A 27674-nucleotide genomic window follows, 5' to 3' on the forward strand; every position below is an offset into this window, starting at 1 on the left:
TGGAGGTGTTTAAGGCCAGGCTGGATCAGGCTCTGGCCAGCCTGATCTAGTGTGAGGTGTCCCTGCCCATGGCAGGGGGATTGGAACCAGATGATCCTTGTGGTCCCTTCCAACCCTGACTGATTCTACGATTCTAGCTCAACAGTCCATGAAACCAGAGGAATAAAAAACAAAAACCAAAAACTTTTCAGCTCACTAAGCAAATTCTTGTCTCGGAATAGTAATTACAAACTAGATATACTAGACAAGAAGTAAAAATTAATTTCCATGTAAACAAATTGTTGTCGAATGCGAGGGGGACAAGCAGTAATCAATATGATTTGCTGGTGAAAGCGAGGGAAGACGAGCAGCAATCAATATGATTGATAAATAAGCTTCAACTTTATTGTTCAAATACACAGTTTATATAGTATCTCAGCTAAAATATGCACAGATGTCATTATTCTATTGGTACATCTAAGGTAAATATGCACTAGTGTCATCAGTTCATTGGTTTCAGGTTAAAAACTACATTATAATATCCAGCCTACTTGCAGTTAGGCCTACGTGCTATTTCACAGACTTCTTTCTAACTAGTTCTTTGTTTTGTAACCTTGCAACACAGCTGCAAGCATAGTCACAAGGCCAAAGTGACCTTGCAGCTTCAGCATATCCACTAACTGTGAGCAGTGAACAAGATGGAGTACGGCCTACAATTTTGCTCAATTAATTGTTCCCTAGACTCATGTCCCTGTGATTTAAGCCATTCCTCAACAACAAATCTCTTAGAAAATAGTAATAATGGTTAAATTCTTATGCTTTTTTGAATCTATGTGAGCTTTTCCACAAGATGCAAACTCTTTAATTAGCAGTATATCTGCATAATACGTCTCTCAGATGGTCAAATTTTCAAAATGGTATCTTGTTTCTTTCCCTGAGGATACAAAGTGCCAGTAGATAACAAAAAAAAAAAAAAAGGAGGCATGGTGTGTCAAATTAGTGGTAAATGTTTCAAAATGTTCTCAAAAGGAAAGGTAAATGTGTCTGGGAGGCAACCTGTGCTGTTTATTCCTACACAAGATTACACTTGTATTTTTTACTTTGAATACTGCAATTCTCAGAGCACCTGCTATATGGTCAGATACAAAAAATTGCTTTAATTTCACTATGAACTTAGTTGCAATTTACCTAAGCTCTTGTCAGGGTTAACATTAGTTCCGTTCTAGTGTAGCGTATTTGAATCATAATATATTCTTGTCACAAGTCTACCTTTTCTGAAAGTAAAATTGTCGGGTTTTTCAGGAGCCACAGCTTAAAACAAGAGGACTAGCCAAATAGTAAAAGCTTAAAATGTATTTGAATGCATGGTTCTAATGTTTTCCATGGTCGGACACTTGGAGGTATCCAGTATAAATAAAATAATTTGTTTGCGGGGGTACTAACATTTTTTTGTTTAAGATAAATTCTCTTTTATTTGGGTATTGTGCATTTAATGAAAATGAGACAAGGTGCCAGGTATGCTTATCACCCCATCATGACCCTTTAATAATTAATTGTAATTTAAGTCTCCCACAGCCAAATCATCTTGTTTCCTTTTTGCAGGTCGCTTGAGGCAGAAGAGAGATTGTACATTTGTAGCACAACGCTATGTCTATTAATTCATAACTCAGTATCAGCTGAAGGAAAAAACCAAAACCAAACCAACAGCAACAACACCACCCTCAAAACCAACAACACAAACAAAAACCCCGAACAACAACAACAAAAAAACACCAAAAAAACCCACCACAGACCCACCCCATTATTCAATGAAAATACATGATAAAGTCAGTGGAATAAAATGGCAATTCCTCCTCTCATCCTTTCAGAATCAGAATTCAGATGATTCTTCCATGTTAGCAAAATCCCCCGTGCCGTACACTAGACCGGCAGGCAGGTTGGTGCCGAAGCTGGAAGAACCGCATACAGACTGAACCGCCGATTCCCTCACGTCCGCCACCGACGGCAGGGGCATGGGCGGGGCGGGACCCGGTCCTCCTGGCGCGGCCAATGGGGAGAGGCACTGTCACTAAGCGGCAGGCGGACGTGGGTGATCGCGGGCGACTATAAATGCGGCGGCGTAGCGAAAGATTGAAAGGAGTGTGTCGTCGAGGGTTTCGTACTGTTTGTCGAGGGCGCTGTCCTGGGTGGTTTGAGTGGGGCGGCTCGGACGGGAGGAGGGTCCTAGTGTGAGGTACCGCCTGGGCTCGCAGTGCCCCGTGCCACCCTCGGCTCAGCTCTGCCCTGCCCCGTGGGGGCTGGCCGTTGTCAGCATGGTGGATGTGTTCAGCGGGCGGCTCCTGGTTAGCAAGGACGGCCACAGCGTGGACCCCGAGGAAGCTCTGCAGAACAAGGTCGTGGGTTTGTACTTCTCCGCCGGCTGGTGCTCGCCGTGTCGCGACTTCACCCCAGTACTCTGCGACTTCTACACGGAACTCCTGGAGGAGACCCAGCCCCCCGCCCCTTTCGAGGTCGTCTTCATCTCTTCCGACCACAGCGCCGAGGAGATGGCGGGCTACATGCGCGCTATGCACGGGAACTGGCTCGCTCTGCCTTTCCACGACTCCTACAAGCAGTGAGTACCGGAGGCGGCCACCTCCAGCCCCGCCCAGGCCTTCTCGCTGGGGACTCCGGGGTTGTGTTCGGCTGGCAGGCCGCGGCGGCCGCGGTGCCTTGAGCCGTCGGCCGCCAGCCTCTCTGCTGGCCTCCCTCCCGCGAGGTACGAGGGAGGGCAGGGGGTGCGAACGTTTTAACAGCCGTGTAATGCAACGGCGAAGCCTCCGACACAAAAGTGCCCTGGGACCTCCGCCTGTCCGCCACACGACCCGCTCCTTCCCGCTGAACGCAAATACAGGCTGCGGCGCCTTTCGTTAGATGAATCGCGCGATTCAGCGTCCTGTCAGCCTGCCCATTGTCCTTGGAGTCGTCCTGTCCTCTGAGCGGCAGCTGCTGCCAGCGGGCTCTCCGCGGTGGCGTGCCACAAGCTACTAGTTTCTTCAGAGAAGTAACTTCTTTTTTTAAAAGCCTGCTACATCCGTAAAGAAAGCGATGAGGAAATTTTTTTTTGCCAACTTAATTTAGGATTTAAAACATCTTTTGAGGAAGGGTTAAAAAATACTTCGATTATTAACAAAGTGACATTAATAGTCAAAAATTAATGGCAACTAAGGATTAAGCAATCGCTTTTCAGCACAGCGGTAGTTGTTACTAAGGTTTTCTGGCAAATTACGGAGCAGTAAAACAGTTTAACAATTGAGATGAGAGCAGAGCAAACCAAAGAATTTCAGACAGACACAGGTAAACTAGATGAAAAAGAAATACGGAGTTTAGTTATGACAAATGCACATGGTAACAGATGTGTAACAGGTAACAGGTTTTGTGCTGGTAGGTTTCTAAAGTCAGCTTGCTCAAGAAAACAGTGAAAAGACAGGACGTGACTTGACCATGTGTAAGCAGTGGGGTGAAGTACAACACCAAGAACTGTTCTGATGACCTAAGTCAAAGGTGCTAACTAATTTGGATGACTGCCAGAAATATGATGTATCTCCTTTCAAGAAGTATAGGTTGGGATTATGGAGGTATAGGTAAATTGTTTATCGCCACTGAAATGACTATGAATGGAGATTTAAAATGTTTAAGTACTGGTGAAGGGTTGGGTTTTCTTCTTTCAATAATGTGTGAGTAGATCATGGAAAATACCATTACAGATTTCATCAAAGTCAAGGAGCTAGTTTGACTTTTAAATACATGCTGGGTAATTAAGCTCATGAGATTTGTCTTTCTAATAAAGAACTCTATTGTAGTGCTTCTAGTAGCTCCTCGTGTTCAGTTAGTGCTAGTTCCATCCCTGCGTGCTGCCTGTGATAGAGCTGTGTAACACCTTAGCTACTCATGCAACTCACAGCAGGTTTTCTAATCTTGCTCTGTCAGTGTACTTTGACAACCTCAAGAGCAAGCAGCCTGGAGCCAGGAGCTACTTCATACTTCCTTGGCTTATTATATGTCAGCAGCCATATAGTGTTTAGTCTTTTTAACAACACTTTCCATTGACTTAAAAATAGTTAGAAATAACAGTGCTGTTTTCCATAGTTCTCCAAAGGCTTTGCAGGCAGTAATTGTGTTGGGTAACTACTAATCCTAGTAGAATTGATGCAAGTTTCCTGACGTAAATGCAGCACTTGAAGTTACTTCATCCAGCAAGCTGTTCAGCATAGATGTTGGAAATGCGCTTACTGGTTCAGCGTCTGGATTAGGGGTCTATTTCTGACTGTCCTGGCCCAAGTCATGTGGAATGGAGATATAGAGACAGTTTAACTGGCTTTTCTGTGTCAGTCCATAATGCCCCTTCAGAGTCCTGTAGAGCAGCATGGCTTTTCCTGTCACAGATAGCTGAGAGATCGTGATGTTTGAAGTGGCTTACTGAAGAATGAAGTGCAGAGGGCTATATAAAGGCAATGGTTATTAAGTTGTGTTTCTTGCATATAACAGTAAAGGGCCATGTGCTTAGGTTGAATAACCTGTAGTTAGCTTCAGGGATACTGGTGAATCATTGTAGACTTAGAGCAGAAGGATGTGCTTACTAAATCATGTTTTAATTATGATGCACAAGGACATACTGGTTTGTTTATACTAAGCCTTGTGAAAGATAGCAGTCTCTGTAGATGCCCAGTGTGTGATAATAGTTCTTGCAGGCTGCCAGCTGGAGAGGTATTTACTGACTACATGTTCTGTACATCTCAATGAAAATTAGAATCCCAAAAAATCCCTGAAAAAGGAAAATTAAAAGGGCATGCTTATATTTTACACTGTGAAACTTTAGGTATATATATGTGACGGGTGGTAAAAAAGGAAGGCAGGAAAAGAGTGACAGTATCTGAGCAGTTAAGAGCTATTGCCTGTTCTTAAATCTTTTTCAGACAGCTGTCCCAAAATCTCAACACTTTAAAATTGAGTCTCATCCATACAATAAGTTTGTTTGTGACTAGCACTTAAAAACACAGAAAGTTCACAGCTAAAATAGATACACAGCTCTGTTTTGCAGGGTGCTCTGCTGGAAGCAGATTAGCAAGTTGTTGGTCACTTTCAAGTGAAAGCTGTTAAAATATTGTCAGATATCACATTACACAAGTATATAAAATAGACCCTTTATATTCCTGATAATGGGACTAATGTTCCCCCCATGTTGTCTACATCTCAAAACATGTCTTGTGTGTAGATCTTGAACCCTTAGGCAAAAATGCTTACCTGTGTTGTGAGTTAGCCTTGGTAGCCCAATCCAGATGCTTGATCAGTCTGTGCTTTGGTGAGATGGGAGAGAGAATCTGAAAGGTGAAAGTGAGAGAGCTTGTGGGTTGATATAGGCCATGTAATAGGCAAAGCAAAGATGAACATGCAAGCACAGCAAGATAAGGAACACACTGCTTTCCACTGACAGGTGGTAGCAATATTGAGGATAGCAGGTGCTTCATCATGAGTAACAGGGTCTTGGGAAGACAAATGCCTGAACTTCTAATGTCAGTCACTCTTCCTTTCTTCAGCAATTTATTGCTGAGTATGACATCATATGGTATGAAACAACCCTTTGATTAGCCAGCATCAGTTGTCTTAGCTGTGTTACTTACCAACTTTTTTGTGCACACCCAGCCGGAAGGGCCCTGTGCTGTGTAAGCACTGTTCAACAATAACTTCATTGCAGACAGTACCACTAGTGCCTAGAAATATAAAATTTGTGCTCTCAGAACCTTTCATCCAGATGTCTCATAATAGCCAAAAGACCTGACAGTTGCATTGACTTCCAGTTTGCCTCAGTCTTAATTTAATCTTTTTAATATTTTGTATGCAAATTAAGGTTGCCTTCTCATGTTCTAACCTGCATGGCCAAGGTCTGATAGCTCAAAAGATTTGGCTAAAAGATTGCCTGTGTCTGTACAAAGGTTACTTTGTAAGAGTCTTCTGCAGTGATCTTTTATTATGGCTTCTGCTGCTGCTTTGTTTGGGTCTTAGACTGTCCTAGTCAGTAAGACATGGTATGTACATTTGTGCTTGCCTGGGAATAGGTAGGCAACAGATTCTTAATAATGACATTAATTACTGTATTTTACTGTAAGATAATTGAGTTTGCTTTTGTGACACATGGTGTTTATGGTTAATGATTTCATAAATTGTCATTGGAGTCATATCATGACATGTTTGTAGTTTGTGCAAGTGAGTCACAGGATTTGAGATCCCTATAGGAGAGGATAATCTTAACAGGTTTTTAAGTAATTTTCATAAACACCTCTACATGGGTACACAGTGATTAAGAAGCATTGTCTGTAACAGAACGGTTCCTCAGTCATCTTTGGAGCGATTCATTTTACAAGTTCCATGCAGGTGTAAGCATAATCTCTGTACGTGCTTCAGTTTGCTTTGATGCAAGCAGCTTTTGGCCCAGAAACTGCCTAAACAAGATGCCTTGTCTGCATGGATAAGCCATGCATGCCCGTAGGAAACCTAAGTGTTGGTTTTCAGTCTACATAGCAAATTGCCTTCACTTCCCTACTGTTCTGTCTCTGATTTCTGCAGTTCTGTTAGGCATTTCAGACTGGTTATGTCCACTGAACCAGTAAAGTGCATCTTCCACCCATCTTTATTCTCACATTTTGGCAAATGTCAGGTTAACGGGGATTCTTGGTTGCTTGCTCTTATTTCAGAATGCACTGAGAAGGCAAACCTATTGTTGGACTATATTGCTGCTGCTTCTGTACTATTTGCTGTATTACTGTTTAGCCTACATAATGGCAGAGCAGCATTCTTCACCTGTTGATTTTTTTCCTTACAGAGAAATTGAGAAGGAAATAGATATTTCAGGAATGCTTTGTCTGGGCCAGTATTTCACATAAGTCTTGTTTTTTGTATTTTTAAGACTCCTTCTCTTTTCCAGAAATCATAGACAATGTCTGTATATTAATTAGGTTTTTAGCAATGTCTAATTTTTTTGTCCTATTTAGTCAAAATTCTTTGTCAGTTGAACCTTACAGGGCTGGCAGTTTTGCTTGTAGTGGTGATGCTCAGGATGACATTGCTATTTAGTGTTTAAGTGTTGTTCTTCAAGTAATCTTCAGTGTAGGACTTCTGTTCCTCACTTTCCTGGTACATACCACCATGTCTGTCACCATGGCTTGCATTCCTATTGCTAAAATTCTCAAGTATCACTTGTGAGGATGTTGAGCTAGAAAATGCTTTAATTTCTGCCTTCCAAAATGGATATTACAAATTCGTTAGCATCTCCACAGCTTCATTCATGACTCTTTAATGTGAACATCTAGTGCAATGAACAGATCTGTTGACGATGACCTATGAATAGTGTGAAATGGTAGGAGGTAAGAAATGATTTCCCTACCTTTTAGCTTATTTTGAAAAGTCTGTCTGATGTGCTTCTTACTTCATGAGCATCAATCTGAAATAATTTCTCTGCCTCCTTATTTGTATTTAGTAAGTGGGTTCCTTTCTTCTTTGAACATTTCATGCTAATGAAAGTGGGTTTTCTGTTGCCATGTATTTTGACAGAATTGGTTTTGTGCTGATACAGCAGCAAACTTCAGACATTCTATATCTGCTATTCTTTCTGAGTTGCAGCTGGGGCAGTGAATTGGTTCTGGAGTTGGTGGGCTGCTCCTATTGAGCAGCATTCTCAACAGTTACCTCTGATTCTATCTGATGTTCATTGAAATGTTTAATAAGCTCAGGGCTTATTGACTGTCTTTTAATTGCCTTTGCCATGGATTAATAAGGTCCAAATGTTGTCAAACTAGTGATTAAGTCTTAGTTTCAAAATCTGCTTTTTCTGGCTTGTGTCACAAATTTCACTTCACATTTGCACTGAAACATCATCCTTCATTGTAAGGTGAATTTCTTGTACAGAAGACGTTATATTTTATAAAGACACAGCCATGTGCCTTCTTCTTTTCCTCTTCTTTATCTTGTAGCAAACTAGGTCGTAGCTGTTAAACTGTTTCCTTGGAAATTTTTTTTCATCTTACCGTTTCTGTTGCCTGAACCGAAGTGGCTTACTATGTGGTATTTGAGTCTGTCTCTTGTTTTTGTATATTTCTTTTGTTTGCATCTTAATCGTCTCTTTCAACTTGTCTATATAAACAGTGAATTCAATTTTACTACATCACGTTGATAGTAGCCTGCTATTTGTGCACTTTCATCTCTTTGTTGTGTAATTAATCCTCATGTCCTGTTATTTGTCATGTGCCAGTGTCAGCAAGTCATATGTTTCTCTTTAGATGTTTTTTGTCCTCTAGGTTTTCCCTCTGAAATACTATTTTTAATTTTCATTATAAATTTTTCATCTGTCTTGATTTTTGATCTGTTACATTTCCATTCTTCAGAAGTATTTTCTTACTAATATTTCCTGGACTGCCTGCTGATCATTTGTTTTAACAGATCCTGATTCTGTTCATGGAACATCACTCTATCACTTTCTGGGTTTTTTAAAACTGTATTGTAAGTATGTTTCAGTATAAAACTAATTTATGACCAAGTTATTTGAAATCTGCCTGGATTTTTCCATCTCCTAAGGTAGAGAAATGGCCACTACTGTTATTATGATGGAGAGAGGAGGAATGGAAATCCTATTCTTCAACAAGTTAGATGGATGGCCCTTATTCCAAATCTTTCAATTGCTTATAACTTTGTTTGTAGAAGATGTGTTTCACTGAGGGAGTTTAAGGCATCTCAGCAGTCCCTTCAGTTTATGCTAAAGAATGATATGTCATGCTTTAATAGAGATTGTAGAAAGTAGCTCTGTGGGATTGGCACACGTCAGCATCTTTATACAGCAATAAATATCTGATGCTAATTTAAGTGAGATCGTCCTCTCATCCAGTAAAAAGGTGCCAAAAGTCATCTGCTTCTGATTAGTAAAAGCAAGGTGGGAAGGTGTGTCACACTTTCGTTCCGTGCGCCTCTTTGTCTGTGAGAGTCAGTCAGACTGTGCTCCTGTGGACATTCCAGGTGGGAGTGAAGAGCAGTTGCAGGAAAGGTGCTGCAACTCTTAGAACTCCCCAACCTAAGTTTCACCAGCTGCAGCCTCATTATCTCACGATACTTTCCAGTGTTCCTACCTCAAGCTCCGAGGGAGCCCAGGCAATCATCGCTTCTGCTCTCTCATGCATCCTAACCACAATACCCTTCATGAGAGACTGTATTGTTCTTTAAATGCTCCCTAATGGTGTGTTTATTTTTAATTTTTTTCCCCTCAGTGATCTGAAGAAGAAATACAACATAACAGCAATTCCTAAACTGGTGATTGTGAAACAAACTGGAGAAGTCATTACTGACAAGGGAAGGAAACAGATCAGAGACAAAGGGCTACCCTGTTTTCGGAACTGGCTTGAGGGTGCAGATATCTTTCAGAATTTTTCTAGCTAAAAACTTGGCAGGTGAAAGCAAGACAAGGCATCATGGAAAACTTTGAGCTGTGAAAATGTTGTTGCCTTGTTCAGAAGAAGACAGGTAAACCTTATTTATGTTTTCTTGTAAACAGGTTTAGTTTTCGACGTGAAGATTAGTTATTCCAGTAAGTTAAAATGCAATTATTGTTTTATTTATATTGTTCTATCTACTTTATTCAGTAAGAACCAAAGCATTCTTGATAATACCAAAAAGCTTCAGGAGAATAGGCCGGTTTAGACAGTGATAATGGAGCACTGTGAAATCTATGCAAACACTTACTTTGCAAAATCTGTATGGTAAGAATTGTATACATGCACAAATCTGTTTTTCTTGATGACAGCTTTTTTCTGGTGATTGACACATTTTAAAAAAAGAAAATTGTTTGCTTTAATAAATACCTCTTTATAAATTATATGTGCCTAATGTGTCTTCCTTATCAATCATAACAAGCTACTGCCCATCCACAAGAAGAGCCAGAATGAGAAGCTGGGACATTACAGGCATGTCAGGCTGACCTCAGAGCTGGGCAAGATTATGGAACAGATCATCTTGAGTGCAATCACACAGCACCTACAGGATGGCCAAGGGATCAGACCCAGCCAGCATGGATTTATGGAGGCAGGTCCTGCCTGACCAACCTGATCTTCTTTTATGACAGGTGACCCGCCTGGTAGATGTGGGGAAGGCTGTGTATGTAGTCTACCTGGACTTCAGCAAGGCCTTTGACACCGTTTTTTTGATAGCTTACAATGAAAGGAGCTTTCAGGTTCACACATTTTAGCCTTTGGATCTGTTACCTAGAAAATTACTTCAGGAGCTCTGGGAAGAAAATGGCAAGTTTTATGGTGAAATGTAATGGGACCATGATAAATACCTTCACAGAAAATACTTAAGGTTATCACAAGTCCTACCTTTTTTTTCTGGGAATACAAAAATGTGAAGTTTTTATAACATACTATGTAATTTTGAGATTTGGACTGAAGAATAAGGATCTAAAGAGGGTACTTAGAAATTTTGTCAAATGCTGTAATGATTTCTTGAATATTGATTTTTAATATAAACTTAATCTTTTACTTTGTATCTCAACATGGAGTTCATACAAAATGAAATAACAGCTCATTGTGAAGTAAGAGCAGTAGACTGCAGAATAGGTGTTCTTCAGAAAACAAGTAATAGTTGATACACAGATGACAGCTTTTTGCTTTTCATACCATTTTCACCCTATGCACTACCTGATTTTGCTTTTTGTACAACTGAGTTATTTTTTAAGACTGATAAATCACAGAGTCATAGAATGCTTTGGGTTGAAAAGGGACTTAAAAGTCATCTAGTCCAACCTGCTGTGGGGTGAGCAGTGACATATTTAATTAGATCAGGTTGCTCAGAGCCCTGTCCAGCCTGACCTTGAATGTTTCCAGGGATGGGGCATCTACCCCCTCTCCAGGCAACCTGTTCCAATATTCCAGCACCCTCACAGTTAAAAATATTCTTGCTTGTATGTAGTCTCTGTTTGTGGTGGTTTGGCCCTGGCCTGGAGGCCAGATGCCCACCAAAGCCGCTCTATCACTCCCCCTCTTAAATGGACAGGGGGAGAGGGGAGGAAGAAAAAAAAATTGACCAAAGCTAATAATAAGATAGAAGCGAATTTAATAACAATAATAGTCGAAAGCAATAGACCGCGCGGAAGCAAGAGAGAGATGTTAGTCTCTACTTCCCATCAGCAGGACGATGGTCGGTCTCGGGAAGTAGGGCTCTCTAAGCTTGGTAGTTGCTTGGGAGGATAGACGCCATGGACCAATCCCCCCCACTTCCTTCTTTTACTTCATTCTTATATCTGAGCTGACGTCATATGGCATGGAATACTTCTTTGGCCAGTCCAGGTATGCCAGCTCAGCCATGTCCCCTCCCAAGATCCTGCCCATCCCTCAATGTACTCTTGGGGCAGGGAAACATTGAAAAGACATAGCCTGGGTACTTATTCAACAGTAGCCAAAACATTGCTATGTTATCAACTGCTGCTGCAAAACACAGCACTGGAGAATTAACTCCAGCTTGGCCAAACCCAATACAATCTCCATCCCTTATTCCATACCATTTGCGTCACGCTCAAGGTCTACACAATTCAGTACCTTTCATCATCTCATTTGATTCTCATGCTTAAATCCTTTCTTACTCGTACTCGTGATTCAATCTACATACTTAAACCATCTCAATATTTCACACAAAGAGACCCATATAAAAATATAAAAAAAAAGTTCTTCTGCTCCTCCAGATGTTACTTAGGAGTGTTCAGGATAGGAGAAGCAGGATATTCCACTCTTGGACACCAACACCAGCTTGGTCTCAGCCATTGGGTCGCTCTTGTTCTTTGCAGGCCTTCATCAGTTTGAATCCTTCTCACTTTCTGACTTTCTGCAACATACAACTCACATTACTCACATCTCAAATTACCTTTCCCCCAATGTCATATCTCCTTGAGGCACACACTGGGTTTCCCCATCCTTTCTCATTACCCACCAAGTACATCCAGGCCCCTGAGCAAAGACAATCCCACGAATGGGTTTGCCTTTCCCCATAGGAGGAGCAACCCACACTGCCTTTCCCAGCCACTTTCCCATGTGCACTACAGGGACTTTATCTCCCCCCACAGTGTGCAAGGGTTCTGTTTGGGCAGAGCCAGGACGGTTAACAGATCCTCGGGAATTAACCAGCCAAGTAGCTTCTGCTAAATTTGCCTCCCAGTGCCTCCATGCCCCATTACCCAATGCCCTTCAACATAGTCTTTAACAGTCCGTTATATCTTTCAATCTTCCCAGAGGCTTGTGGGTGGTAGGGAATGTGATACACCCATTCAATGCCATGTTTTCTGGCCCAGGAACTGATGGCATTGTTCCTGAAATGAGTCCCATTGTCAGATTCAATTCGCTCAGGTGTACCATGTCGCCACAGGATTTGCCTTTCAAGGCCTAAGATGGTGTTCCGGGCAGTGGCATGGTTTACAGGATATGTTTCCAGCCAGCCTGTAGTTGCTTCTACCATGGTGAGGATGTAGCGCTTGCCCTGGCGTGTTCGTGGCAGTGGTCCGATATAGTCAATCTGCCAGGCCTCACCGTAGCGAAAACCCAGCCACTGCCCTCTGTTCCAGGGAGACTTAGCTCTGGTGGCTCTCTTGATGGCAGCACAGGTTTCACAGTCATGTGTGACCTGCGTGATGGCTTCCATGGTCAAGTCCACCCCTCGGTCTCGAGCCCATCTGTACGTAGCATCTCTTCCTAGATGTCCCGATGTTTCATGGGCCCATCGAGCTACAAACAGTTCACCTTTACGTTCCCAGTCTAGATCCACTTGGGCTACATCGATTCTGGCAGCCTTGTCTACATACTCATTGTTTTGATGTTCTTCATTAGCACGGCTCCTAGGTACATGAGCATCAACATGGCGTACCTTCAGAGTCATGTTCTCTATTCGAGTGGCAATATCCTGCCACAATGGAGCAGCCCAAATAGGCTTGCCCCTGCGTTGCCAGTTGGTCTTCTTCCACTGTTGTAACCATCCCCACAAGGCATTAGCCACCATCCAAGAATCTGTGTAAAGATAAAGTATTGGCCATTTCTCTCGGCAATCTCTAGAGCCAGTTGGATGGCTTTCACTTCTGCATACTGACTCGATTCACCTTCTCCTTCAGCAGCTTCAACAACTTGTCATGTAGGACTCCATACAGCAGCCTTCCACTTTCGATGGTTTCCTACCACACGACAGGATCCATCAGTAAACAGAGCGTGAGGCCTTTCATCTTCGGGTAACTCGTTGTATGGTGGTGCCTCCTGGGCACGAGCCACCTCCTCAGGTGATGCTCCGAAGTCTCTGCCTTCTGGCCAGTCCATAATCTCTTCCAGAATTCCTGGGTGGTTGGGTTTCCCTAGTCGAGCTCGCTGTGTAATCAGTGCTACCCACTTACTCCATGTAGCACTAGTCGCATGATGCGTAGAAGGGACATTCCCTCTGAACATCCAGTGCAGCACAGGTAACCTGGGTGCTAAGAGGAGAGGTGCTTCTGTACCCACTACTTCTGAAGCAGCTCGAACTCCTTCATAGGCTGCTAGAATCTCCTTCTCAGTTGGTGTATAGTGGGCTTCTGATCCTCGATATCCTCTACTCCAAAATCCCAATGGCCGACCTCGGGTTTCACCTGCTGTCTTCTGCCAGAGGCTCCAAGTAAGACCATGTTCCCCGGCCGCGGTGTAAAGGATATTTTGCACCGATGGTCCTGTGTGGATGGGCCCAAGTGCCACTGCACGAGCTATCTCTTGCTTGATCTGTTCAAAGGCTTGTTGTTGCTCACTGCCCCATTCAAATTGATTTTTCTTCCGAGTTACTCGATAGAGAGGGCTCACAAGCTGACTATATCCTGGGACATGCATTTTCCAGAACCCCACAAGGCCTAGGAAAGACTGTGTCTCTTTCTTGTTGGATGGTGGAGACATGGTTGCTATCTTGCTGACCACGTCCATAGGTACATGACGGCGTCCATCCTGCCATTTTATTCCCAGGAACTGAATTTCTTGTGCAGGTCCTTTGACCTTGCTCTTCTTTATAGCAAATCCAGCCTTCAGAAGTATCTGAATAATTTTTTCTCCCTTTTCAAACACTTCTTTTGCCTTGTCACCCCATACAATGATGTCATCAATATATTGTAGATGTTCAGGGGCATCACCTTTTTCCAGTTCACTGTGGATCAGTCCATGACAAATGGTGGAGCTATGTTTCCACCCCTGGGGCAATCGATTCCAGGTGTATTGTACACCCCTCCAGGTGAAGGCAAATTGGGGCCTGCACTCTGCTGCCAATGGAATTGAGAAGAAGGCATTGGCGATATCGATGGTAGCGTACCATTTGGCTGCCTTCGACTCCAGCTCATACTGGAGCTCTAGCATGTCTGGTACAGCAGCACTCAGTGGTGGCGTCACTTCATTCAGGCCACGATAGTCAACCGTTAATCTCCACCCTCCATCAGACTTCCGCACTGGCCAAATGGGACTGTTGAAAGGTGAATGTGTTTTACTGATCACTCCCTGGATCTCCAGCTGGTGGATCAGTTCATGAATGGGAGCCAGGGAATCTCGGTTTGTGCGATACTGCCTCCGGTGCACTGTTCTGGTAGCAATTGGCACCTGTTGTTCTTCAATCCGAAGCAATCCCAAAACATAAGGATTTCTCTGAAAGGCCAGGCAGGGTAGAGAGCTGTCTGATTTTCTCTGTGTTCACTGTGGCCACACCAAAAGCCCATCGATAACCCTTTGGGTCCTTGAAGTACCCCCTCTTGAGGTAATCTATACCAAGAATGCAAGGGGCCTCTGGGCCAGTCACAATGGGATGTTTCTCCCACTTGCTCCTGTTAGACTCACATCAGCTTCTAATACAGACAGCTCCTGGCAGCCTCCCGTCACTCCAGAAATCCAAATGGATTCAGCACCTTTGTGCCTAGATGGCATCAGCGTGCATTGTGCCCCCGTGTCTACCAATGCCTTATATTTCTGTGGCTTTGATGTGCCAGGCCATCGAATCCACACAGTCCAATATACTCTGTCATCCCTTTCCTTCTCCTGGCCAAAGGCAGGGACCCTCTACTCTTGGTCTTCATCAGAATATTCAATGTCTGATCCAGGTGGTACGTGGCCAGAGGTCCCCTCATCAGGATCAAGGGGTGTAACCTCAGTTCTTTTCCTCCTGGAAGATCGTTTGATTGCTCTCCTGGCTTTCTACAGCAGATACCTTTGCTGCCTTCTTAGATGATCCCTTTTTAACCGCCGTCTTCCCTCTTAGTTCACGAACACGAGTTTCCAGTTTATAAGTGGGTTCACCATCCCACTTCCTCATGTCCTCTCCCTGGTCACGCAGGAAGAACCAGAGTACTCCACGTGGCGTGCGCCTGGGTCTCCCCTTCCCTCCAACTGGGGCAGAAGGGGACTGGTTTCTTGGGGTACACCTAATAGGTGAGGCACTGGTTCGTGGGAATGAGTTGGTGCAGAGGTTATCTTCAAAATTCTGGAGCCAGGCTGACACTACCTCCACAGGCCTTGTGTCCTCATCTAGATAGTACATCAACGCTAGGCTGCTTGAGTACAATGCTGGAGCACCTTGGATCACTTTCCTCCACATGGCCCGCGTGCATGGGACATCCTCTGGGTCTGTGGAGACACTTTGATCATCTAAGTCACCATAGATAACTTCCAGCACCGCTAATTCTCTTAGGTACTGGATGCCTTCATCTGCAGTGTTCCATTTCCCTGGAGAGCTCATAAGGTCCTCCTTGCATGGGTACCTTGCCCTCACACTTAACAAGAGTCGTCTCCAGAGGCTACATATGCCTGTCTCCTTTGCAATCCCTTTTTCAATACCTCTGTTTCTGGCAATGGGACCCAGTTGTTGGGCCTCTTTCCCTTCTAGCAGTTGACTATCAGCCCCATTGTCCCAGCACCAGAGCAGCCAAGCAGCAATCCGCTCTCCTGGCTGGCGGCTGTAATCCTTGCGCAAGTCTCTCAGCTCTGCCGAGGTTAAGGACCGAGTAGTTTCTGCTTCTTGTTTGATCTCGCTCACTGCCTCTGATCTGCCAGTTGATGGACCAGCCTCTTGATCATAATCTTCCTCATCCCTTATCAATCGGTGAGAGGGACCTGTTGACCTCCTTGTCCACTGTTTCTTTTTCACTACTGGGGCAACCTCTTTGGCTGTCATTTGGGTCCCCATCTCAACCATGATATCCTCAGGTAATGTTTGAGTACCTGCCTCAGCCACAGTTTTCTTAGAGCACTGAACTGTGGCTCAGTAAGCACAGGCCAGGCCCCAGTAGAGTGCAAGAAGTTGTTGGTTCTCATTGGGATAAGCAAGGCACCCTTGTATCAGATGGTGAGTCAGCTTAGTGGGATTGCTCAGCTCTTCTGGGGTAAAGTCCCAGGCTATGGGAGGTGATAACCGTCCTAGGAATCTGCCCAAATCCTTCCACACTCCCTGCCACCCAGGGACCGACCACCTCAGGGCACATTTCAATATATCCCCACCCAAGGGCTGTTTCCTGTCATACCATGATGGAACCAAACTCCACAAAACCCGTAACATGCCAGTGACGTTGATTAGCAGTACTAGAGAGCTCACGTAAGGATGGATCAAAATCCTGGGGGCCTGCATAATAAAATTCTCTATATTCATTTCAGGCGGGGAGAAAGAAATGATAACCTCTCCAGCATAGCTCCCACAGAGCAGTAGCCCTACAAGTAGGAGAAACAAACACATAGCCATTATCTGCCTCGGCATGTTCCCAAACAACCGAAATGTTTCCAAAACAAAGCAAATATTATCCACAAGCCACGTGACCAGCACAGAAGCTTGTATCTTCAGCAGGCTTATAGAAAAACTACAGAGTTTACAGCTATATTATGTATATATGTATTTTCTTTTTCTTCTTCCCGGGTTTTGGCACCAAAATAGACTGTGGTGGTTTGGCCCTGGCCTGGAGGCCAGATGCCCACCAAAGCCGCTCTATCACTCCCCCTCTTAACTGGACAGGGGGAGAGGGGAGGAAGAAAAAAAAAATTGACCAAAGCTAATAATAAGATAGAAGCGAATTTAATAACAATAATACGCAAAAGCAATAGACCGCGCGGAAGCAAGAGAGAGATGTTAGTCTCTACTTCCCATCAGCAGGACGATGGACGGTCTCGGGAAGTAGGGCTCTCTAAGCTTGGTAGTTGCTTGGGAGGATAGACGCCATGGACCAATCCCCCCCACTTCCTTCTTTTACTTCATTCTTATATCTGAGCTGACGTCATATGGCATGGAATACTTCTTTGGCCAGTCCAGGTATGCCAGCTCAGCCATGTCCCCTCCCAAGATCCTGCCCATCCCTCAATGTACTCTTGGGGCAGGGAAACATCGAAAAGACATAGCCTGGGTACTTATTCAACAGTAGCCAAAACATTGCTATGTTATCAACAAGCTCCTTAAACTTTACTTCTAACTCACCCTTTAACACAAATCACTTATGATATTCATAGCATAGTAACTGTACTACTTAGATTTGTAGGATATTGATAAACTAATAGATATTTGGAAGATAAGCTGCTTTGCATAGTTAGTAGCTAAACCTCCCTTCTCATGCTAATAACCTTAAATGAATGCACAGGGTTTGAAAAATAAAAATAAATTTAATAAAAATAAAAAGACATGAGTGTTTTTCTTAGTGTAACATGAGGACACAGTTCCTGTACAAATATAACATGCCTGGATTAGAATTATTTTCAAAAGAAATTATTTTACTCAAGTAAATACAGCTTTGTCCTGAAACAAGGTTGTTCGGTTTGGTTCTGTGCTTTGGTAGTAGTTCCTGTTTGATTTTGAAAAGCACCCAGGTTTCTAGTAGGACTGTCAAAACCTCAATTTTTCCTTAACAGATAGTTTGTCTGCTTAAACATAGGAGAATATTTTTAGTAATTTTTCTTTTATGCAGCTGTCTACTGGTTATGTTTATCTTTTACTCTGAGATTTAAAAGAATATTGAGTCTCAAATGGTACCTAGAGGCTTCTAATCACTGTCTCATTGTGCAAGTCAGTCAGTCGCTCTGCTCCTAGTTTCTCTCAGTACAACAAATAATAAGAATATTAATTCCACCTCTGAAAATTAAGAGATTCGAGGGTGCTCTATAGGTCCAGGGAAACTGATGCAATGCTAATGTGTATGCATGTTTTGACCCCGTCTATATACACTGGAGGCAGATGTTTCTTGCTGTCGTCACCAACATGAAATTCCATCAGCTAAGTCTAGGTATATTCTTTCTACAACTTTCTAAATCGAGTATCACATGTAGTCCTATGTGATGAAGAGAGCAAAGACTGAAGGACAGGTAGTGAGACTGAGTTGCTATCTTGATTGTGTCCTAGTGTCCCTGTCCTCACTTGCTTATCAAGACTGTGATGTGTGGAACTTGCTCTGTTCCATATTCAGTGCTGTGGTTGTGAACAGTATTGCTTTTACCATTACCCTTAATAAATACTTACCACCAGCATGGTGTTTGTATTAAGAGTATCTCAAGTTAGAATTGAAGTTGACACATTGTAACTCTCCTCTGTGAGAACAGATGGGTCTTTTCTAAATGGTATCTGTTTTGAAATGTGTGAACAATTGCATATTTAAAGTCACTCAAGTGTATGAGTATACGGAGGATTTTACTTTGTGTGGTACAGAAAGAGAGATCAATGTGCAGAGACCAAGGCAGAAGTATCCCACATGCAAAGAAAGAACTGAACTACTTGGTGTGAAGAAGTAGTTGTAAGTGCTATGAAAGACACTAAGAGAGAGAGTTGTGGGGATTCTGAGCTGAAGCAGTTGTGAGGCTGTCAGAGTAAAATACTGCTATCATATATTCAGGACAGTGGGGCTTTCATTGAATATTAATCAGGTTGACAAGAACCCCCCCAGACCTTTAAATTTCATGGTGGTAAAGTAGAAAACTTCAAACTTTTGGCTTTCTGAGCATGTTTTGGGAGTAAGCACAAGCTTTTTCTGAATCTACCAGAATTCCAAAACCTAGCAACTTTCTGGGATGTATGTGGAAGTATGCTTAAAACTGGGTAAAGGACACAGCAGCATCACAAGTGAAAGATGGAGGCACTGGACACAGAGGTGTGTGAAGGCTGCAGTTTGAGTTATCAGGAAGAAATGGGTACATCTGCTGGAAGACAGTTCCCTTCTGTACAGATGCTGCCCTGCCAGATCAAGCCCTTTTGCAGAGAGGTTTATATATACTGGAAATACGTTAAACCCTACTACAGTATCAATAGAAGGCTGAGCCTCTGTCTCTGCCTTCTTTCTTATAGTTGTAGAAATAACCTTCTTCTGCCTGGTCTTCTTCTGCAAAATAGACTGTGTGGTTACATGACAAAGGGTATTTTGTGTAGCAATGCAAAAAAGCACAATAGCTCAGAACATTGCCAATTTATGTTCTGTTGTAGTTCAAGCCTAGGTATTTGTGAACTTGACACAGTGAATCCAGGCAGACTGCTTCTTGCCTGCTAAACAAGCCACAGTTTGTAATCTTCTTGCCAGATTTGTTATAAAAGGAGTTGATACACTTCTTCTTTGTATTTTGTTTGAGATATGTATTTTCAATCTCATCTTAGAACATTCGTATCTTATGGTCAGATGACAAAACACAATATGCAAAAGAAAGTCTAAGGGTACTGAAAGCTATGTGAGAAATACTTGATCTGTTAAAGCTTAAAGGAAAGAATTCTACAGGACCACCAAGAGCAGTCTGGATATGCCATGTCATATTCCCAGATGCATTTGTTGACAAACTATTTGTTGACAAACTATACCTGTTGACAAACTATACCTGTTGACAAATAATTTTTTGCTACAACCCAACTGCAATTAACAGGATTCATTAGTGCAGGGCTTCAGGAGGTCTCCTTTCACTTTCAGAAGGGTTGTGTAATTACCATGCCAGTTAGAGCCAGAGTGATTATTAAAGTGGGATATGGGAGGGTCTTTTCTATTTAAAATAGCAAGGGAGTGGGTGTTTGAGAGTTAGCAAGCTGGCAAGAGACTCAGCTGCAACTGCTGCTGACTCATACAGAGAAGGGAAAGGGGGAGCACTACAGGCTTGGGGAAATGTGGCTGAAAAGCTGTGTGGCAGAAAGGGACCTGGGGGTTCTAATTGACAAGCGAATATGAGCAAGCAGTGTGCCTAGTGGGCCAACAAAGCCAATGGTGTCCTGGCTTGTATCAAAAATCTTGTGTCCAGCAGGAGTAGGGAGGTGATTGTCCCCTTGTCCTCAGCTCTGGGGAGGCCACACCTCCAATATTTTGTTCTGTTTTGGGCACCTAAATACAAGAGAGATGTGGAGGTGCTGAAGCAAGTGCAGAGGAGGGCAACAGAGCTGATGAAGGGCCTGGGAAATAAGTCTTACGAAGAGTAACTGAAGGAGCTGGGGCTGTTTAGTTTGGAAAAGAGGAGGCTGAGGGGAAACCTCATTGCTCTGTACAACTACCTGAAAGGTAATTAGTGATAGGTAGAATAAAGAGGGTATGGTCTCAAGCTACAACTGGGTAGGTTTAGACTGGACATTATGAAAAAAATTACCTGTGAGAAGAGACCAGCACCAGCCTTGTTACAACATCCTTTCAGGTAGCCAGTTTGTCCATGAGAATTCTGTGGGGAACAGTGTCAAAGGCTTTTCAAAAGTCTAGGTAGACAATATGCACAGCCTTTCCCTCATCCAACAGTCAAGTCATCCTGTCATAGAAGGAGATCAGGTTGGTCAGGCAGGACCTGCCCTTCATAAACCCATGCTGACTGGACTTGATCCCCTGGTTGTTCTCTATATGGTGTGTAATGGCACTTGGGGTGACCTGCTCCATGACCTTCCCTGATACTGAGGTCAGACTGACAGGTCTGTTTTTTCCCAGATCCTCCTTTCTTTCTTTCTGTAGATAGGTGCTACATTTGCTACTCTCCAGTCCACTGGGACCTCCCCAGTTAGCCAGGACCTCAGGTAAATAATGGGAAGTGGCTTGGTGAGTACATCTGCCAACTCCCTCACCATCCTTGGCTATAGCCCATCTGGCCCCGTAGACTAGTGTGTGTGTAAGTGGTGTAGCAGATCACTGACCACTTCCTCATTTATTGTGATGACCTCATTCTGATTCCCTTCCCTGACTCCTAGTTCATGAAGGAGCTCCAGGAAACTGCTGGGTCCAGTGATAAAAAGAGTGAGGCAAAGTAGACTTTGAGCACATCAGCCTTCTCATCCTTAGTCACTATGTTTCCCTCTGCATCCAACGAAGGATGGAGATTTTTCTCAGTCCTCCTTTTGTTGTTAATGAATTTATAGAAACATTTTTTATTATCCTTAATGGCTGTAGCTAGGTTGATCTATAGCTGTGCTTTGGCTCTCCTAATTTTCTCCCTGTATAGCTTCACTACTTGTAGTCCTTGTGAGAGACCTGTCCCCTCTTCCAAAGGCCAAATACTCTCCATTTGTTCTTGAGGTCCAGCCAAAGGTCCCTATTCAGGCAGGCTGGATGCCTTCCCCACCAAATAGTTTTTTTGGCACAGAGGGACAGGCTGCACCTGTGCCTTTAAGACTTCCCCCTTGAAGTATGCCCAGGCTTCCTGGACTCCTATATCCTTCAGGGTGGCCTTCCAAGGGGATTTCTCAATAGTCTCCTGAATAGGCTAAAGTTTGCCCTCTGGTGGTGGCCGTTTTACTAACCCCTCTCCGTGTTTCCCCAAAGATAGAGAACTCAATCATCTCATGATCGCTGTGTCGGTGTGAGCTGAAATTCCCCCCCACCGACAATAACCAGGCTAGCTCAGTCTGGAAGCAAATGAAAAGCTGTATTTACAAGCAGATGAAATGCAATGAATATGTACAAATATACAAAATTCACAACATTTACATATATATACAATCAACAGAAAAGCACAACCAATCTCCCTTTGCTTCCCCCCAAGGGGACCCTCCCAAAGGGGCCTCCCTCTCCCAGGAGCTTCCCCCCCAGACCCCCCTGGACAGAGAAGCAGAGTTTAGTTAGAGCAGAAAGTTGTTAACTTAGCTGCCAAGGTCAGTACGTGTTATCTTCAGCCAGAAGAGAAGAAGAAACAGCAGCCAGACAGCCCAGCAACTGCCCCCACTGCCGAACGCAGAATGTGCAGAATGCCTACTTTGTTTTGGGTAATAGTTCTTAAACATTTCTATCTATCCAATGGAAGTGTTTAGAACAATCGTTATTTTGCTTTCTTACACCCAATAGTGACTTATTTACATTCTTTCACTTTCTCTGTTCTGAACTTTGCAAGGAAAAATTAAAAAGACAGTTTCAAACCACCACAGTCCACCCCTTCTAAACAATTCCATTGGCTGCTACTATCATTTATCTAATCTAAAATAATATCTACAACAATAGGTGAATAAAGACCATAGTCCATTCCGGCTATCTCAGATGTAGATGATTCAAAAGAGTCAAATCACAGGAAAAACAGCAAACAGCTTGTTTCCTCGCAGATGGAGCGAAGAAAGGAACAGGGACTCTCAGGTGACTCAGGGCTCTCAGGGTTCGTGCACCGTAGATCTCATGAACTCTCCTCTTGGGCGCGATGCTGTATCTGCGCAACACTCTGAATTTAACCTCTCTCAGCCAAAGTTAGATTTCTTTGTGGAATACACTGAATTTCACCATTTTCTTGCATCACCCAATAGGTGTGACCAGGACCTTCAGCAGAAACCACCCCTCGGACAGGTTTGGCCTCTCCTGAAGGAGAAAAAAATACCCAAACAGTTTTGCCTAACAGATTCTTTTCTCTGATAACAGGAACTCTGTCACCTTCCTCCTTTCGCAACAAATCTGATTGGGCAGGTCCAGCTCGATTCACTGAACCTCTACTATTCACCAACCAGGTTGCTTGTGCTAAATGTTTCTCCCAGTTTTTCAAAGATCCACCCCCCATGGCTTTGAGAGTGGTTTTCAGCAAACCGTTGTAGCGTTCGATCTTCCCTGCAGCTGGTGCATAGTAGGGAATGTGGAATATCCACTCGATGCCGTGCTCTTTGGCCCAGTTTTTTACAAGATTGTTCTTGAAATGAGTTCCATTGTCCGACTCAATCCTCTCTGGAGTTCCGTGTCTCCACAGGATTTGTCTCTCCAGACCAAGAATGGTGTTACGTGCAGTTGCATGAGGAACTGGATAAGTTTCCAGCCATCCAGTGCTTGCCTCTACCATAGTCAGCACATACTGCTTACCAGATCGAGAACGAGGTAGAGTGATGTAGTCAATCTGCCAGGCTTCACCATACTTGTACTTGGACCATCGGTCACCGTACCACAAGGGCTTGATCCGCTTTGCCTGCTTAATAGCAGCACAAATGTCACAGTCATGGATGACTTGTGTGATAGCATCCATGGAAATGTCAATGGATCTGTCACGAGCCCATCGGTAGGTTGCATCTCTGCCTTGATGTCCTGACGAGTCATGGGCCCACCGAGCTAAGAACAGCTCACCTCGGTGTTTCCAGTCAAGATCAGGATCAGGATCAGAGTTTGTGTCCACCTGGGAAACTCTTGCAGCTAGATCTGCCTGATGGTTGTGTTGTTGTTCCTCTGTAGCTTTGCTCTTAGGAATGTGAGCATCGATGTGTCTCACTTTCACTGGGATTCTCTCAATGCGAGCAGCAATGTCTTGCCACAGATCTGCAGCCCAGATTGGCTTTCCTTTCCTCTGCCAGCCATTCTTCTTCCAGTCTTTCAGCCAACCCCACAAGGCATTGGCTACCATCCACGAGTCAGTGTAGAGATAAAGCTTTGGCCATCTCTCACGTTCAGCTATGTTAAGAGCTAGCTGGACAGCTTTTACCTCTGCGAATTGACTGGATTCTCCTTCTCCATCTCTCGCTTCTGCAACTCTGCGCGTTGGACTCCACACTGCAGATTTCCATCTCCGCTTGTTCCCAACCAGACGACAGGAACCGTCTGTGAACAAAGCATATCTCTTTTCATCATCAGACAGATCACTGTAAGGAGGAGCTTCCTCAGCACGAGTTACTCTCTCCTCTGGAGGTTTTGCACAGCTTGTGCCTTCTGGCCAGTTTGTGATCACCTCCACCAAACCAGGCCTTTCGAGATTTCCCATTCGAGCTCTCTGTGTTATCAGAGCCATCCACTTAGACCAGGTAGCATCTGTTGCATGATGTGGTGAAGAACCTTTGCCTTTGAACATCCAATTCAGAACTGGCAATCTAGGAGCTAGAAGAAGTTGTGACTCAGTTCCGATCACTTCAGAAGCAGCTTTCACTCCTTCATAAGCAGCTAAAATCTCTTTCTCTGTTGGAGTGTAGTTTGCCTCTGAGCCTCTGTAGCCACGACCCCAGAAACCAAGAGGACGTCCTCGTGTCTCCCCTGGAGCTCTTTGCCATAAGCACCAGGTTGGACCATTGTCACTCGCGGCTGTGTACAGAATGTTCTTAATGTCTGGACCAGTTCGGACAGGTCCCAGACCCATCGCTTGGACTACCTCTCGCTTGATCTGGTCAAAGGCTGCTTGTTGCTCAGGACCCCATTGGAAACTGTTTCTCTTTCGAGTCACATCATATAGAGGTTTCACAATCTGACTGTATCCAGGAATGTGCAGTCTCCAAAATCCCACTATGCCTAAGAAACGCAGAGTTTCTTTCTTGTTGATGGGATTTGCCATGGTGGAGACTCTGTTTATCACATCCATTGGGATGTGACGGCGACCATCTTGCCACCGCACTCCCAGAAACTGGATTTCTCTGGCAGGTCCTTTCACCTTGTCTCGCTTGATAGCGAAACCAGCTTGCAAGAGAATGTCAATGATTTTGTTACCTTTCTCGAAGACTTCTTCAGCAGTCTCACCCCAGACGATGATGTCATCGATGAACTGAATGTGTTCTGGAGCTCCACCTTTCTCCAAAGCATCATGGATCACTGCATGGCAGATGGTTGAACTGTGAATCCACCCCTGGGGCAAACGATTGAATGTGTACTGAATGCCTCTCCAGGTGAAAGCAAACTGAGGCCTGCATTCCTCTGCTATGGGAATAGAGAAGAAAGCATTAGCAATGTCTATGGTAGCATACCATTTGGCCTGCTTGGATTCCAGCTCATATTGGAGTTCCATCATGTCTGGTACAGCTGCACTCATGGGTGGAGTTACTTCATTCAAGGCACGGAAATCAACTGTCAGACGCCACTCTCCATTCTGCTTTCTCACAGGCCAGATTGGACTGTTGAAAGGTGAATGAGTTTTGCTGATGACCTTCTGACTCTCCAACTGACGAATCAAGTTTTGAATGGGCACCAAAGAGTCACGGTTGGTTCTGTATTGTCTGTGATGCACAGTTTGAGAAGCAACCGGCAGCTTTACATCCTCTATCTCATGTTGTCCCACAACTGCAGATTCATCTGAAAGCTCAGGTCTAATGGACAACTTCAATTTTCCTCCATCAATTTCTACAGTTGCTATTCCAAAAGCCCATTTGTAACCCTTAGGGTCTTTAAAACGCCCTTCTCTCAGAAAGTCAATTCCCAAAATACAAGGTGCATTAGGACCTGTTACAATAGTATGTTTCTTCCACTGCTTCCCAGTTAAACTTATGTCAACCTCTATCTTAAACAACTCTTGAGATCCACCAGTGACTCCCTGAATAGTTATAGATTCTCCCCCTTGATAATTTGATGGTATTATGGTGCACTGAGCTCCTGTGTCAACCAAGGCCCTGTACTTCTGAAATTTTGAAGTGCCAGGCCACTGGATGTACACATCCCAATAGATTCTGTTATCTCCATTATCCCTTACCTCCCCCTGGCGGAAGGCAGGGCACCCCTAATGGTGGGGATTACCTCCACATGTACAGCTGGCACAACGTCCAGCACCAGAATTAGGATCACTGTTGGAGCTATCAGAGTTGTTCTGGGAAACTGAGGAAGCGACAGCTACCCTCCTGGTATTGCTACCTCGGGATCTGCCCCTCTGCAGCTCTCGTAACCTCTTGAAAAGATCAGAAGTTGGTTGACCATCCCATCTGTTCATGTTCTCACCAAACTGATCACGCAGAGTTATCCAGATACTGCCACGTGATTGCCTCTGCTGTCTGTTTTGGTTTGACCTATTCTGGAATGGCCTTCTTGGAGCACGTCTGTTCCTAACAGCTGAAACTTGTATCCATCTGGAGGAAGAGGAATCAGAATCATCCCCCTTCATCAAGTTGGATATGGAGGTTTTAAATTCCTCCTTCAGCTCTTTCATGCAATTCTCAATCTTTCCAGACAAAGTTTCAATGGCTGAAACCAAAGAAGTACGTGCAAGACTATCCTCCCATTGCCTCATTTGGTCAGTGAAATAGCCAAAAGTGGGAGGCACTCCACCATAATTTCTTGCCACAATCCTGCTTGCCAGAATAGTAGCATAATTAGGAGGAGCAAGCTTAATGAGCTTTTTGGCAAGGCCTGTTCCAACAGGAATTTCATCAGGATTCAGAGTCTTATGATCTCCGTATATTATTTCTCTCACAGCAAATTCTCTCAGACGCTTGATTCCCTCAGCTATTGTGGTCCAAGGCTTAGGGTTCCATGGTAAATCATCTCTGCTGGGGTACCTCAGTGAGACTGCCAGTAGGAGTCGTGCCCACAGAGAAACTTTACCAATGCACTTGCCTAGATGCCTGTCTATGCCTGTACCCTTTGAGAGCATCCCCAACTGAGAGGCCGACTTGTCACCTACCACCAATGCTGGGGCTCCCATATCAAAACACCTGGCTAGCCAAGACAGGACTGGCTCATTATCTCCTCTGATGTAATCCTTCCTCACATGTCTAATTTCCTGTCTGGGTGCATTAGCTGACTGTATGTCATCCTCATCATCATCATCATCATCCTGAGGTTGCTGTCCCCATAATCCTATTTTAATCCTCTGTTGAATTTCCTTGAGTTCAGAGGCACTGCCAGCAGCTGCTAATTCAGCAGGGTCTACATCTCCATCATCCATGTGGGGTCTCAAAAGGTCTGCCAGAGTTTTAATGCTAACCTTCTCTTCCTCACCAGAAGGATCTTTCTTAACAGAGGGACCCTGAGTAGAAGGACCCTCATCTCCATCTGCACCATCTCCTGCAGCATCTGCATCTCCTCCTGTAGCTCCTTTGCGCTTTCTGGTGATAGTGGCAACCAAATTCACTGGATTGGCTTTCACGTTCACAGCAGAGTTGGAGGGAGTAGAGGAATTTTGTGCAGGGTTAGCAGGAGCAGAGGGAGTCTGTGCAGGGTTGACAGGAGGTGTGCTTTGAGATCCTGCAGACACTGCTGCATCCGTCTGGGCAGCAGAGGGAGGAGGAGGAGACTGTGCCTCGTTAATGGCGTCTGCCTGCACAGCTATGTCTGCCTGCACAACCATTTCTATCTGTGTATCTATGTCTGTCTGCACAACCATTTCTCTCTGTGTAACCATGTCTGTCTGCGCAGCCATTTCTCTCTGTGTAACTATGTCTGCCTGCACAACCATTTCTCTCTGTGTATCTATGTCTGTCTGCACAACCATTTCTCTCTGTGTAACCATGTCTGTCTGCACAACCATTTCTCTCTGTGTAACCATGTCTGTCTGCGCAGCCATTTCTCTCTGTGCAACTGTGTCTGTTTGTGTACCCCT

General features: G+C 44.1%; 1 protein-coding gene across 1 annotated transcript; it reads left to right on the forward strand.

The window, feature by feature from the left end:
* The first annotated feature begins 2291 nt into the window (after window positions 1-2291).
* Window positions 2292-9706, forward strand: NXNL2 (nucleoredoxin like 2). Its single transcript, XM_054398014.1, has 2 exons — window positions 2292-2593; window positions 9270-9706. Exons 1-2 carry the CDS (start codon window positions 2292-2294, stop codon window positions 9436-9438), a joined length of 471 nt encoding a protein of 156 aa, XP_054253989.1. The 3' UTR covers window positions 9439-9706.
* Window positions 9707-27674: the final 17968 nt, after the last annotated feature.

Source organism: Indicator indicator, chromosome Z (assembly GCF_027791375.1).
Source record: "Indicator indicator isolate 239-I01 chromosome Z, UM_Iind_1.1, whole genome shotgun sequence".
Lineage (NCBI taxonomy): Eukaryota > Metazoa > Chordata > Aves > Piciformes > Indicatoridae > Indicator > Indicator indicator.